General features: G+C 40.2%; 1 protein-coding gene across 7 annotated transcripts in view; it reads right to left on the bottom strand.

Annotated features, from left to right (window-relative positions):
• Window positions 1–15,618, bottom strand: part of Rhot1 (ras homolog family member T1) — a 69,458-nt gene that overhangs the window by 27,283 nt on the left and 26,557 nt on the right. For all 7 annotated transcript variants that reach the window (XM_059271318.1, XM_059271317.1, XM_059271320.1 and 4 more), the window contains exons 7-11: window positions 10,629–10,737; window positions 10,144–10,245; window positions 2,604–2,702; window positions 2,040–2,148; window positions 1,221–1,341 (exon numbers count right to left, since the gene is read on the bottom strand). In XM_059271318.1, coding sequence (XP_059127301.1) covers window positions 1,221–1,341; window positions 2,040–2,148; window positions 2,604–2,702; window positions 10,144–10,245; window positions 10,629–10,737 — 540 coding nt within the window. The remainder of the gene's footprint in view (window positions 1–1,220; window positions 1,342–2,039; window positions 2,149–2,603; window positions 2,703–10,143; window positions 10,246–10,628; window positions 10,738–15,618) is intronic.

The raw sequence follows: 15,618 nt of genomic DNA, 5'->3' as shown, positions 1-15,618 counted from the left end.
CACCACCGCCTGGCTGGAGGTGCAATTCTTAAACAGAGAAATGTCACCCTGAAGGTAATATATAACTAAAAGGTAAGAAAGAGAGGCCAGAAGATGTCAAAACCCAATTATGACAGACCATAATTCTCAAAAAGAGAGAAGAGGCACCCAAGACCAGGCAGTCTCTTCTGGGAGGGCATCACTGAACCCACATTTAAATACATAAGATTCAAACAGCATTATCAAAGGAAAATAACTACACATACATCAGTTGTTTAGGAAAAAATACTTAATGTGAACTAAAAACAAGCTATAGAAGTGAAGAAGAAATAATAAAGGAGGGGGAAAAGGTTCAATTTTTGTCATCTTTTGACTCTAAAACTATGATTACCCAGTATCTTTTTTCCCTCTGTTCTCAATAAAAGTTTTTTTTAAAGATTTGTAAGGTTGAGTACGGTGGCACAACTCTGTAATCCCAACACTTAAAAAGCAAAGGGAGGCAGATCTCTATGAGTTAAAGGCCAGCCTGGTCTACACAGTGAGAACCCATCTTAAAACAACAACAACAACAACAAAAATTCAAATAAGTGAATAAATAGATAAAGAAAAGTAGCCAGGTGGTGGTGGTGCACACCTTTAACTCCAGCATTTGGGAGGCAGAGGCAGGTGGATCTCCGTGAGTTCAAGGCCAGTCTACTCTACAAAGCGAGCTGGTCTACAAAACAGCCAGAGCTGTTACACAGAGAAACCATGTCTCAAAAAACCAAAAAGAAAAGTGCTTATTATGTTGTGCTATATTAAGTACTGGCTCTCAACTATGGACAATTTTGCTTATGAGAGGACATTTTGCTCATCACAACTGAAAGAAGAGATGCTACTGTCATTTACGGTTCTGCTCACCATCCTAGAGGGGAGAGGACAAGGCAATATCCACAATCAAGGATTTTCTGGCGGGTGTGGTGGCACATGCCTTTAATCTCAGCACTTGGGAGACAGAGGCAGAGTCAGGCGGATCTCTTGAGTTCTAGGCTAACCTGGTCTACAGAGTGAGTTCCCGGACAGCCAGAGCTACATAATAGAGAGACTCAAAAAACTCTCTGGTCCAAAATGTTCAGAGTACTAAAGTTGAGAAAATGCCTATAATTCTAATTAATCACAAGGCACTTAAAAACTATGCATAAATTAAACAAAACTTAAAGATACTTGGCAAGTAAAATAAATTAGAAAGCTGAGGTACATACAGGGGGAATAAATACTCAGGCGTCAGATCCAGATCATCATCATAACCAAATCGTCGAAGTACAGTCCAAGTAGTCTCATGCCTCCCCCTCTGGATAAAAAGTGTATGTAAAAAGAGAAAACCTGAAATAAAGTAAATCAGTAAATACAGTTGGTGTGAAGAGTTAACTGTGGCAGGGAGGAAAGCATACAACGTGAGCTGGATTTGTGAGAACTCGTGTACTAGTTTCACACTGAGGAACAAGAGGTCTCGTGTGTCTGAAGGCTCATTTCAGACTCATTTCCCATAAACACGCAGCTCTGCAAGAGCAAGCAGTGGTCAAAAGGGACAGTTACTTCTCAAGGAGCACAATGACAGCCAGAGCTACATGATGAAAACAAATGAGAATGGTGTACCAGTCCCCTCGCTTACTTCTATAACGGAAAAGTCTGGGTTTTACTTCACCATTTATTAAACCATAACTCAGCAATATACTCAACAAGGAACACTATAACTGGTAAATCTGACTCATACACCCAGTCCCTAGAAGTAATTTTTGCCTAAAGATGGCTTAAGAGTACTAAGATGTTTGTTACATGTATATCTTTCCCTCATATGACTGTCTGCATATCTGATCTAACCAATTTCCCTACCTCTAATTTACACTGACAGTAGATAATAATCTCTCACCAATACTAACATTTCCTTAATGTATAAATAATGCTATTTGAAATATTAAATTTAGAAGGTTGGGAAATGGGCTAGAAATATGATTAATGAGTAAGGCCCTAGGTGAACACCCAGCACCTGGGGAGAAAGTGATGAAGAACCCATTCCCTACCTCTCAGCGTCAACCCACTGTCAGCCACACCGTCACTTAAGTGTTTTCTAACCACATTCTTGACATCTTCCAGAGCTTGAGGAGCTAAAGGAGTGTTGAAACAAATTCTCTAGCAAAAACATAAAATAAAATAAATTTTAAAACAAACCAGAATATAAATCCACAAATAATATAAAACAGTGTTAGTCTACAAAACCAAAGTGCTACAACCCAAAGAAACAAGTAAATGTCATCTCTATTTCCTATTATTTAAGTGAAGTATGTTATGAAAGAAAGAAAATTATGTATGTCAACAAAGAAACCTCCAGCACTCCTCACTCTGTTTGAGAAACAAAGTCTTTGTGTGGTCACATAATATAAAATTCAGAAATCACAGTGATTTACAGTGTGTCATTCTTCATACACCCACTGAATACCACAACCTCAAACTATCAAAAAGTCTCAGTTCCTAGGCATAATAGGCTTTTCATATTTTAAGATTTAATAGTTGGATGTCATAGTCTTACAGATAAGAGAACAGGTTGCTTAGTGGCATACTGTTAATCTGAAGCTCAAGACAGTTACCTGAAAGAAGTTGAGTTCAGCATCATTCAGAGTGCCATCATTATCTTGATCAGATATTTTAAATATACGAGTGAGGGCTTTTATACAAGCTGGTTTCATCTATACAACAGCGAGAAAAGAAACAAAATAATTTAAAATACAATTTTCACAAATAATACTGAGAAAGCTTCTGATAACTTTTATTTAACATCAAAAACTGATAACACAGAGAAAGGAACTAAAGCCAAGCCATTTACATTTTTTTAAGTACAGAGGACTGAACCTATGGCTTTGAACTCAGAGATCCGCCTGCCTCTGCCTCCCAAGAGCTGGGATTAAAGGTGTGTACCATCAAACCTGGAGGAAGATTCCTGAAGTTTATTTAAACTTGGAGGTAGATTCATTCCTATACCCTCTCTCAGCAAGAGTATGTCATATTCAATACATACTGCAATAATCTCCTTAAGGTCATTTTCAATACAGCTTTGTCATAAAGAGTACTTATTATGTTTTACATATAGTTCCTGGAGGTAGAGTCTTACAACCCATTTGAATCAGAGAACAAGATGCGGGATGAAAAAGCATATTCATTAATTTATAATGTCATTCCTACGATTACCCAGATAAAAATGGTAATGGTAACAGTTGTGATTGTAATATGAAACTGAATTGCAAAATTTGGGGCTGGCAAAATGGCTTAGCCTGCCTATTAGCCCAATGACCCGAGTTAGATCATCAGGACAAACACGGTGGAAAGAAGAGAACCAACTCCCACATGCTATCCTCTGACCTCTATATTCACCCCACACACACACACACACACTTGTGTACGTATACACAAATAAGGCGGGTGTGTGTGTGTGCAAAACAAAGTTTTTAAAAATTTTTATTTTTTTATTTTTAATCGTGTGTATTTGCCTGTGTATGAGTATATGCACTTGAGTGTGGGTGCTCTTAGAGGCCAGAGGTGTCGGATCCCCCTGGAGCTACAGTTATAGGCAGTTGTGAAACACTACATGTGAGTGCTGGGCACTGAACTCAGGTCCTCTGCAAGAGTAGTACACTCTTTTTTTTTTTTTTTTTTGGTTTTTCGAGACAGGGTTTCTCTGTGTAGTTTTGCGCCTTTCCTGGAACTCACTTTGTAGACCAGGCTGACCGTGAACTCACAGAGATCCGCCTGGCTCTGCCTCCCGAGTGCTGGGATTAAAGGCGTGTGCCACCACCGCCCAGCAAGTAGTTCACACTCTTAACCTCTTAGCCATCTCTCCGGCCCCCAAAAGAAAAATTCTTTTTTTGTTGTTTTGTTTTGTTGAGACAGAATCTCTCTACATAGCCCTGGTTGTCCTGGAACTCACTCTGTAGACCAGGCTGGCCTTGAACTCACAGAGATCTACCTACCTCTGCCTCCTGAGTGCTGTGAATAAAGTCACCGGCATGGTACTATTATTACATTTTTTGAGGCAAGCTCCCCCCCAAAAAAAATTCTAATAAAGCTTAGACTTAAAGCTTATACACATATAAAACAATATATAGTCTAAAAGTTTAAAATTTTGTATGGTATTTTATTTATTAGATATACCTGAGAACTGAATGGCTTTATTCAGTGACTGAGGGAAGGGCAGGGGATCAGCAGATTAGCAGAACTAATAATAGGCCTAAGAACAGAGCAACAGTTAAAGAATTCAGAATAAACTAAGGTGGTAGTGGCACACATCTTCAACCCCAGCAATCTACGGTGAGCTCCAGGACAACCAGGGCTACACAGAGAAACCCTGTCTAGGAAACACCAGGTTAAAGATAATTTTAAAAAACTTGCCGGGTGGTGGTGGCGCACGCCTTTAATCCCAGCACTCGGGAGGCAGAGCCAGGTGGATCTTTGTGAGTCCGAGGCCAGCCTGGTCTCCAAAGCGAGTTCCAGGAAAGGCGAGAAGCTACACAGAGAAACCCTGTCTCGAAAAACCAAAAAACCCAAAAAAAAAAAAAAAAAAAAAAACAACACCTTAAGGAATCATAAATTAAGAATAAAAATGAGAAACCATGGTGAGATTGAGGGATAACTCAAGACTAATTATTTTTCTGTCAAGACAACATAGGAATATTTTAAGCTTTGGAGTCAAATATGCAAAATCCAGATAACATGTGGTTTTTATTTACATAGCATGAATTCCCTTTTTACTGACAACACTTAAAATGTTAATGTAGTAACAAGTGATACAATTTTGTAATTTAGTCACTAAAGAAAATAGAATTCGCCGGGCGGTGGTGGCGCACGCCTTTAATCCCAGCACTCGGGAGGCAGAGCCAGGCGGATCTCTGTGAGTTCGAGGCCAGCCTGGGCTACCAAGTGAGTTCCAGGAGAGGCGCAAAGCTACACAGAGAAACCCTGTCTCGAAAAACCAAAAAAAAAAAGAAAAAAAGAAAAAAAAAGAAAATAGAATTCACTGGGTAGTGGTGGCACATACCTTTAATCCCAGCACTCAGGAGGCAGAGGCAGGAGGATCTCTGTGAGTCTTGAGGCCAGTCTGGTCTACAATGTGAGTTCCAGGAAACCAGGGCTACACAGAGAAACCCTGTCTGGAAAAAAAAGGAAATAGAATTTCCAGGGAGGTGGTGGTGTATTCCTGTGGTAGATGAATCTCTGAGTTTGAGGCTAGCCTTATCTACAGATCGAGTTCTAGGGCAGCCAGGATTACTGAGAGAGATCCTGTCTCAAACAAACAAACAAACAAACAAACAAACAAACAAACAAACAAACAGATTCTCCTGAAGGGATCGAATTTTACTAACTTGGAGTTCAAAGTTAGTGTTTTCTACTGGAAGATCAGCTGTAAATGCTTATCCATCACTGCTGATCTGCAATGACTTTTTTTTTGTAGCGATCTCTATTGTCAAATACTGATACACGCATACCATGCTTTAGCTTTTTTTGTTGTTGTTTTTCTTTGAGACAGGGTCTCTCTATGTGGTTGCTATGTAGACCAGACTGGCCTCAAACTCAGAGCTCCTCCTTTCTCTGCCTCCCTAGTGCTGGGATTAAAAGTGTGTGCCAGCACATATAGCTGCACAATATGTTTTTTTTTTTTTTTTAATTATCTTTATTTCTTTGGGAGGGGGAGCATGACTGTGCCACAGCACGTGCATGGAGGTCAAAGGACAAGCCTCAAAAGTTGGTTCTCTCCTTCCAGCATGCAGGTCCCAGGAATTGACCTCAGGCTGACAGGCTTAGTGGCAAGGGCCTTTATGCAATGAGACATCTCACCAGCCCTACAAACATGATTTTAATTAGGAAAATCCATGACTTGAAAGGCATCTATAGAGCTGTATTAGACTCTTTCCTTGGCATCTTTTTTTTTCACCCCCATATGACTACACTGCAGATTCATCAGTTCCAGTTAGAGATCTGGAAGAAAATCAACTATTGAGTTAGATGGACTATGAAAACATGGAAATTTCCTTCAACTTGTATCAAAGCTTGAAAAACACTGCTGCATCTGAAGCCCGGGTTTATGAGCTGTAAGTGCTCTGCTCCTGAAAATCTCCTTGCCATCTGTCTTGTCCTGGAACGGGATGTGGCACTTGGGAAGTGTCACAGCACACAGGAGTAAGTGGCACTCTAGGCAGCAGTGGGGCTGACAGGACTAAACTGCAGCACTGCTCAAACCACTCACAGGGCCACAGATCTAAACAAACAATGGCTGCTATGCCAATGTAATACATATCACAATGACATATCACAAAACACACTTCCTTTTCATTTTTGTCAATAATTAAAAATACACAAAATGGCCAGGTGGTGGTGGTGGTGGTGGTGGTGGTGGTGGTGGTGGTGCGCGTTCTTAGTCCCAGCACTCAGGAGGCAGAAGCCAGCCTGGTCTACAGAGCGAGATCCAGGACAGGTTCCAAAGCTACACAGAGAAACCCTGTCTCAGAAAAAAAACAAAAACAAAAACATAAAATGTATTCATAGCTCATACGTTGTACAAAAGCCAAGTTTGGCTAGGGGGTTTCAATTTTCCAACTACTCAACAATATTATAAACTGCAAATTTTTATGTATCTTTAGATTTATTTCTGTGTGTTTACCTGTCTACATGCCACATATATGTGAGTACCTGAAAAAGATAAGGATGCAGACACCAGAATCCAAACTCAGGACTTCTGGAAGACAAAGAAATGCCCTTAACTGCTGAGCCGTCCTTCAAGCCCTCCAAAATTTTATTTCACTTTTAATCCTAGCATTGGGAAGGCAGAGGCAGACAGATACTACAGAGTGAGTTCCAGGACAGAGAGAGCTACACAGTGAGACCAAAAAAACAAAACAAAACAAAAACCCTCAGGGTTGAAGAGTTGGCTCAGCAGTTAAGAGCACTTGTTGCTTTTACAGAGGACCCAGGTTTGATTCCCAGCACACCACACTGGCTCACAATGATCCAGTTACACGGGATCTGACATCCTCTTCTAACCTTCTCAGGCACCATGCATGCACATGGTACACATACATACATGCAGGCAAAATACTCATACACATAAAATAATAAGTAAATCTAAAATTGTTTTTAAAAAATACCTCAATAAAAATTAATGTAGGGCTGGAGAGATGGCTCAGAGGTTAAGAGCACTGGCTGCTCTTCCAGAGGTCCTGAGTTCTAGTCACAGCAACCACATGATGGCTCACAAACATCTATAATGAGATCTGGTGCCCTCTTCTGGCATCCAAGCATACATGCAGACAGAACACAGAATACATAAATAAATCTTAAAAAATAAAATGAAGGCAGGCAGTGGTGATGCATGCCTTTAATCCCAGCACTTGGGAGGCATAGGCAGGTAGATCTCAGTGAGTTCGAGGCCAGCCTGGTCTACAGAGTGAGTTCTAGGACAGGACAGGCTCCCACAGAGAAACCCTGTCTCAAAAAACCAAAATAATATAAAATAAAGTAAAAATTAATCTAACTTAAAAATGGGCATAGGTCCTTGAGTAGATATTTTGCCAAAGTAGATACATAAATGAGCATATAAAAACATTGTTTAAGGGGCTGAAGCGCTGGCTCAGCGGTTAAGAGCACTGACTGCTCTTCCAGTTCAACTCCCAGCACCCACACAGTGGCTCACAGCTGTCGTAACTCCACTTAACTCCAGGTCCAGGGGACATGACACCTTCACCTAGACATACATGAAGTGAAGGCAAAGCACCAATGCACAGAAGATAAAAACAAATTTAAAAAGTTTTTAAAAAATTGTTTAAAATCATTAGCCATCAGGGTAATATAAATTAAAATTACAATGAAATAAAGTGATGTTTCTTTTTAAAATTTTATTATTATTTTATTTTATGTGCATTGGTATTTTGCCTGTATGTATGTCTGTGTGTGATGTGTGTGGCTGTCAGATCTTGGGAGTTAGACCGTTGTTAGCTAGGAATTGAACCCGGGTCCTCTGGAAGAGCAGTTAGTGCACTTAAATGATGATCCATCTCTCCAGCCTCTAAAGTGGTATTTTCTAGGATGACTGTAATAAACCAAAAGACCAAAAGCATAAATGACTGCTGCAAAGATGTAAATAAGTTGGAAATTTCATCTGGGTATGGCAGTGAATACCAGTAATCTTAACATTTGGGAAAGAAAGGTAGGAGAATCAGAAGCTCTAGGTCATCGTCAGCTATACATCATATAAACAAACTCCGGGATACAAGAGAATGAGAGGATGCGGGGAGAGAGACAGAGCAAGAAACAGAGATGGAGTGCTGGCACACACCTTTAATCCTAGCATTCCGGAGGCAGAGGCAGGTGGATCTCTGTGAGTACAAGGCCAGCCTGGTCTACAGAGTGAGTTCCAGGAAGGCCAGGGCTACACAGAGAAACCCTGTCTCGGAAAACAAAACAAAAGAAAGCGAAACAAACAAAAATTGGATCTTTATACATGACAGGTGGGAATGGACAGAATTTCCTGCCACTGTGGGAAGAGTGGTGGTTCCTCCCTTAGTTAAACTTACACTAGTCCTGTTACTCAGCAACACCAATGCTACACACAGATGGAAAAGAACTGAAAACAGGTGTCTCAAGAAAAAAAAATTGAAAAAATTATATGTGAACAAGTTAACAACAGCCCATTCACAACAGTCAAAAGGAAGAAACTACTTCAGTAGACGTCAAAACATAAAGAAATCAAGAGTTGCTTCTTCCATACGATGACATTTTTTTTTAACTAGAAGAAATTAAATACTGATACACACTACAGCATGAGTGAACCTTGAACACAGTGCTGGTGAAAGAAGAGAGAAATAAAAGCTATTCATTGGTGCCTCCACTGTCAGTGACCATCCAGGAGGGACAAAGGGAGCTGAGGAGTGACTGCTAATGGCCACAGGGTTTCTCTGGGGAAGTATATAAGGCAGTGGAGCTAGGTCAGAGGTAGGTCCCTTTCTGAATATACTAAAACTCACTTAATTGTATGCATGAAAGAGGTGAGCTTTGTGTCACGTTATCTTTAAAAAAAAAATCAGTTTTTTATCTATTGCAAAATTTTATTAGATTCTGGGTATTTCTCAATGGAATTACTGTATTTCTTACCTATGAAAGTATATCCAGAATACATCACATGTACCCAGGACAAAAAATTATAAGAGGTCTGAGAATGTAGCTCAGGGGTGGGTAGCATATTCACTTACTATGCACAGAGCCCTGAGATCAATTACTGAAACCAAACAAACAAAATCACTACCCAAGTTTTTGCTTAGATTCACAGACTGTCAGGGCTGATGAGATAGATGGATTAATGGGTAAAGAATACTTGCTACCAAGCCTGACATCTGACCCAAAGAGTGGAAAGAAAGAACTGATTTCCACAAGTTGTCCTCTGACCTCTATGCAAGCCATGGCATACATCCACCTCATAAAATAAATCAATAGAAAATGAAGGGGAAAGTTCACAGATTGATAGTTGCACAGTGAGGAAAGAATTGAGTCTTGGCTGCTCTGTGAGTGTCGCCAGTGCTGTGTGTCAGTGGTACTATCTAAGAAGACTTAAACTGGAAACTCTATGAAGACACAATGTCAGTGGCAGTGTCGCTAAACCAGAACACTCAATTTAACAATTTAATAAGCAACACAATTCAATTTCTTTTCTTTTCTTTTTTTTTTTTGGTTTTTGAGACACGGTTTCTCCGTGTAGTTTTGGTGCCTGCCCTGGATCTCGCTCTAGACCAGGCTGGCCTCGAACTCATAGAGATCCACCTGGCTCTGCCTCCTAAGTATGGGGACTAAAGGCATGCGCCACCACCACCCTGCCCACAATTCAATTTCAATAGCTTCATCTTTATTAAAAGCTAAACAGATGACTGTAGCTTATAATAAGATTTGGTTTTACTCAAATACTGGGCAAGCCTCAATGAAACACTTCACTATTAGGATAAGAATTTATACTGTATCAAGCTGATAATAGAAAAATAAAATAAATAAATAAATAAATAATTTTTAAAAATTAAAAAAAAAAAAAGCTAAACATCACTATTGCCCATGACCACACTGCATCACTCAGGCCCACAGAACACAGCCTGGGGTTACCTCTTTCTCCTCTGGGCAGTACAGAGGCCCTGTAGGATGAAGAACAGCTTTCTGTGCATAATAAAAGAGCTCTGATATATTCTTCAGGTTTTTTGCTGAACACTAAAAAAATAAAATAAAAAATAAAAGTTTTCAGTTTTATACTCTGAAATCAATTATGATAGCTAAAAACAATTTTTAAAGTGTCAATATAGGATATTCCTCCTTCGGAATCCCTTCCACTCCCAGGAGTTTTGCTCATTTTCTCTTACTACATCTACATCCACTTGGCTTAGCAGAAAAAAAGAAAGCCAGTAAGGTAAGAGTAAGATTCCTTGAAGAAACTGAAAAATAAATTTTCCTTTGTAGACAGTACCAACTTATAAAGAAACATAGAGCTTATGAAGAAAACTTTTAAATTCTCTGTTTTATTTGGTTTATATGACTTCACAAAGAATAGAAAATTTATTCCATCCCACATAATCCCCCCTTCCCATGAGACATACCTCCACACAGGTTTCTATTTCTGTATATTGGTTCATAATAGGAAGGATGGTTTCCATACTACTATATTCCACCAAATCAGATTTGTTCCCAACTAATATCAAAGGCAGCCTGAAATAGGGCATTAATGCAATAAAGAAAACAAAAGATGTTAGATTTATATTTTCACCTACATCATTACCCATTCTAACTAAAAAGCTTTAATCTTCCAAACGTAACTTGTCCTCTATACTCTGTTCAAGGTCCCCAGAGAGTAGGTTCATTCAGTCAGTCAATTTCCGTTTATACAGCACCTGTTTCAAGTTACACACTCTTCTAAGTATTAAGGGCATTAAGAAAAAAGTTCCTCCGGCGCTGGAGAGATGGTTCAACGGTTAAGAGCACTGGCTGCTCTTCCAAAGGTTCAATTCCCAGAACCCCCATGATGTCTCACAACTGACTGTAACTACAGTTGCAGGGGACCTGACACCCTCACACAGACACACATGCAGGCAAAACACCAGTGCACATAAAATAAAATAAAAAAGAAAGAAAAAGGTCCCTCTCATTTGAATAGTGAAAACCAGAAAACAAGCAGTACCTAATTTCTAACTCAGTGTCATGAATGAACTAAATGGGGAGGCACAGGACAAAATAATGGGAGGGAGATGATCATAAAATTTCTCTTCAGGGAATGGTGTTTGAGCCAAGGATTGAGGGACAAGATGAAATCTGCCACATGGAGGGCAGGGAGAGTTGGCTGGGAAGAAGAGAAAGCATGAACATCCTGGTGGGGTCAGAGAAGAGGAAAAACATGCCAGAATGGAGAGTGATAAACAAGGAAAAGGTAAGAAATGGGTTACACTGAGGATGAAAGGCCAGACACATTAAGACTTATACGCTGTGATAAGGAATGTAGGTTGTATCACTAGTATAAATGAGAAGCCAATGAAGAGCTATAAGCAGGGGCAATATCTGATCTAATCAATGAATTTATTTTTTTATCATTACTATTTGAATGTATCTGATACCACTGAACTCAATACTTAAGTTTTTGTTTTGTTTTAGTTTTTTATGTGTATGAGTGCTTTGCCTGTATATGTATGTATGCCATATGCATGCCTGGCACCCAAAGAAGTCAGAAGAAGACATTGGATCCCCTAGAACTAGAGTTAGAGAGTTGTAAGCCACCATGCGGGTGCTCAAAATCAAACCTGGATTTTCTGTAAGAGCAGCCAGTGTTCCTAACTGCTGAGCCATCATGTGGGTTCTGGGAATGTGATCTTCTACTTTTCAGAGATACATAGTGAAATATTTACAACTTGGTATGATATCTGTTTGCTTCAAAATGGTTCCAATGGGATAGATAAACAAGACTGGTCTTGAATTAAATGTTGAAGCTAGGTGACACTATTGACTCACTCTCTCTCTCTCTCTCTCTCTCTCTCTCTCTCTCTCTCTCTCTCTCTCTCTCTCTCTCTCTGAGAAGAAAAAAACCTTGGCTGCTAACTCTCACAAACATGTTGAATGGTCCTAAAAGCCACCAGACTTTCTGCAACAAATGTGGCGGGCACCAGCCCCACAAAGTGACACAATATAAGGAAGAGAAAAGAGGGCTGCCGAGACACCTCAGCAGTTAAAAGCACTGGCTGTTCTTCCAGAGGTCCTGAGTTCAATTCCCAGCAACCCCATGGCAGCTCACAACCACCTCTATGGGATCTGATGCCCTCTTCTGGCATAAATACATACATACACACATATGAGTGCAGATAGAGCACTCATATACATAAAATAAAGAAAGGGAGGGAATCTATGTCCAGGTCCAGTGGAATTACGACAGGGAGCTGAGCAGCTATGGTAGGCAGACTATGCTTATTTTCCACAACAGGCTGGAGTTACAAAGACTGTAGCTGAGTGTGCTGCGCCTGACTGTGATTTAAGAGAATGCTGGCTTTCAGAGGTGAGCGTTATGACCTGGGAGGCAGTAAGAAGAGAAAAGGCCATGATCCAGTTCTAAGATGATTTTAGGGTTTTTGTTTTTGTTTGTTTTTCAAGACAGGGTCTCTCTGTGTAGCCCTGGGTGTCCTGGAACTCTGTAGTCCAGGCTGGCCTCAAACTCAGAGATGCACCTGCCTCTGCCTCCTGAGTGCTGGGATTAAAGGTGTGCGCCACCACCACCCAGTTAAGATAATTTTGTTATGGAGACAATAAAAAAGGTAAAAGAACTAAAAAGGCTTTTAAAAATTTTTCTTTACTACATTTATATATGTGTGTGTGTGTGTGTGTGTGTGTGTGTGTGTGTGTGTTCAAGTACGCCATGTCCAAGGGGAGGTCAGAGGACAACTTTTTGGATTCATTTCTTTTTCCACCATGTGTATCCTGGAGATCAAACTCAGGTTGTCAGGCTTAGCAGCAAGAGCAACTATGCCATCTCAAAGTCTGGACAAAGCTTTTATTTATTTATTTTAATTTAATTTATTTATCTAGTCTCTGTCTGTCTGTCTGTCTGTCTGTCTCTCTCTCTCTCTCTCTCTCTCTGTATTCTAGGGGTCACCATGTCCTCAGGGTTGTTGCCTTTAGCAATAGAACCATCTTATCGGCCCAGAAAAAGCTTTTTAAAAGTACGGTGGCAGAGCTGGAGAGATGGCTCGGTGGTAAAGAGTACTGGCTGATGTCCCAAAGAGACCTCGGTTCAGTTCCCAGCACCCACATGACAGCGCACAACTGTCTGTAACTTCAAAATCCAAAACCCTCACACAGGCAAAACAGCAATAAAATAAAATTAAAAAGCAAAAATAAAAATAAAAATATGGTGTCTTGAGGGCTACAGTAATGGCTCCATGGTTAAAAGCACTCATTGTTCTTGGAAAGAACCCAGTTCATTTCCCAGCACCCAGATGGCAGCTCACAACCGTCTGTAACTCCAGTTCTAGAGGATCTGACACCCTTTTCTGACCTCTGGGGGCACCAGGCACACACATGGTAAACAGAAATGTGAGTAAAACATTTCCAGGCAGAAAGCATACAGAGAACTTAAAGATCTTGTTTTGGGTAAGTGAAAACTGAGAGGCCTACGAGCAATCAAAATGGGTTATCAACGACATCAGAGTAGTGGAGACTGTTACTTTTGAGTTTGAAATGGCAGCCTGGAGGCAAAACAAATCATTTTACTAGACTCCAGACTCAGTTAAACACCTGCAGCACTCAGTTAAACACCCCTTACCTTCAGTGTGATTTTTATTGCTTATGGTGCCCAAGTATAGACTGCTAACAAAATTAGGAAGAATTAAGAAATACCGTACTTTATAACAAAAGGTGTGCATCAGAATTATTTTTAGAATGTTAAAAAAAATGCATGTTTTAACCCAATTCCATGTTTGTCAGTTCTAAAATCCCAGGCTAAAATGGAAGTCTCTGTAGTTTTTTAAAAGTCTCTCAGATGACAGTGACACTGATTTAAAACTAAGAGACATGATCTAAAGAGAGTCCTAAGGAAGAACAGACATGCACCAAAAACAAACTGCAGACATGAGGCTTAGGAAAAGTTACTGGAAAATACAAGGTTCATACAGGCATGGCAGTGCACACATACAATGCCAGCAACTGGGGAGGCTGAGGCAGGAGGATTTGGAGTTTAAGATCAGTCTACACTACTCAGTGAGAACCTGTCTCAAAACAAATAATAATAAAGTCAAAAAGTACTGCAATTTGGGAAAAATCAATACTCAGGAAAGTAAGTGTCCTCATGTGCTTCAAGAAAGAAAACACGAACATCAAGGACAAGCTCACCCATGACGGCACTACACACACTACTGCTTCAAGCGCCCAAAGACATTTGCATATGGCACCATACAGGCCACCAGCAGAGGACAGTGGTGTAACCTTTCATCCTGACTACCTGTAGGTGGAAGCAGGAAGATTACAAATTTGAGAATAGCCTGGGAAATATAGTGAGATTCTATGACTCTAAAATGAAATGAAATTGAAGATAAAACAAGGACCACAAAGAAGCCATGGTATTTTAGTGACAATAAAGCCAAGTTTCTAAATTCCATGACATAAACTGGTTCTTCATAGATACTGGCCAAATATGCTCTCTTCTCCAGAGAGGTCCTCCTAGAAATAGCTCCAACAAGGGGAAAGGGCCAAGAGCATGTGGGTGTGATGGCCTTTAAGGCATCACTGTCCAATACAACATAGTATGATGATGGTCTTCTTTGTTTGTTTTTTGAGACAGGGTCTTTCCAAATATTCTTGGCTGTCCTAGAATTCGTTATATAGACCAGGCTGGCCTCAAACTCACAGAATCTCTTGCTGGGATTAAAGGCATGTGCCAGGGGCTGGGGAGGTGGCTCAGCGGTTAAGAGCACTGATTGCTCTTCCAGAGGAGCTGGGTTCAGTTCCCAGTACCCACATGGCAGCTCACAACTGTCTGTAACTTCAGTTCCAGGGGACACAAACCCCATGGCAAAACACTAATGCATATAAAATTTTTAAAAAAATTTAAAAAAGCATGTGTCAACACCTTCTGAAATGATGATGGTCTTTGGTTGCACTATTACCATAACCACTAGCCACAGATAGCTACTGAGCTTCTGCAAGTCCGAGAGTATATCAGAGGAACTTAGACTTTAGTTTTATTTCACTTTAATTAACTTAAATTGCCACAAATGACAAGTGGCTAACAGCACTAGACAGCTGAGAGAGTCATTCTCTTCTTTCAACTTTGTCAGTAACTCACCACAAAGTTTAAGAAACAATGAAGAGGAGTTATCACAGAGCTGAAGGCCCCTAAGTCACAGTTTCCTTTTCATAAATAAGACAGGGCATCAGATTTCCTGAGTATGAAAGAACAAAAATGCCGGAAAAAAGGATTCTGAAAAACTGAGCAAAGGGCCAGATGTATACAATGAATATTTAAATCTGATTTTCCTAACATTCAAAAAGATTAAAATGGGAGCTGGAGAGATGGCTCAGTGGTTAAGAGCATCTGCTGCTCTTCCAAAGAACCTA

This window comes from Peromyscus eremicus, chromosome 8a, assembly GCF_949786415.1.
Source record: "Peromyscus eremicus chromosome 8a, PerEre_H2_v1, whole genome shotgun sequence".
NCBI classification, from domain to species: Eukaryota; Metazoa; Chordata; class Mammalia; order Rodentia; family Cricetidae; genus Peromyscus; species Peromyscus eremicus.
Note: the sequence above shows the minus strand (reverse complement) of the source record. Positions and strands in the feature narration are given on the sequence as shown.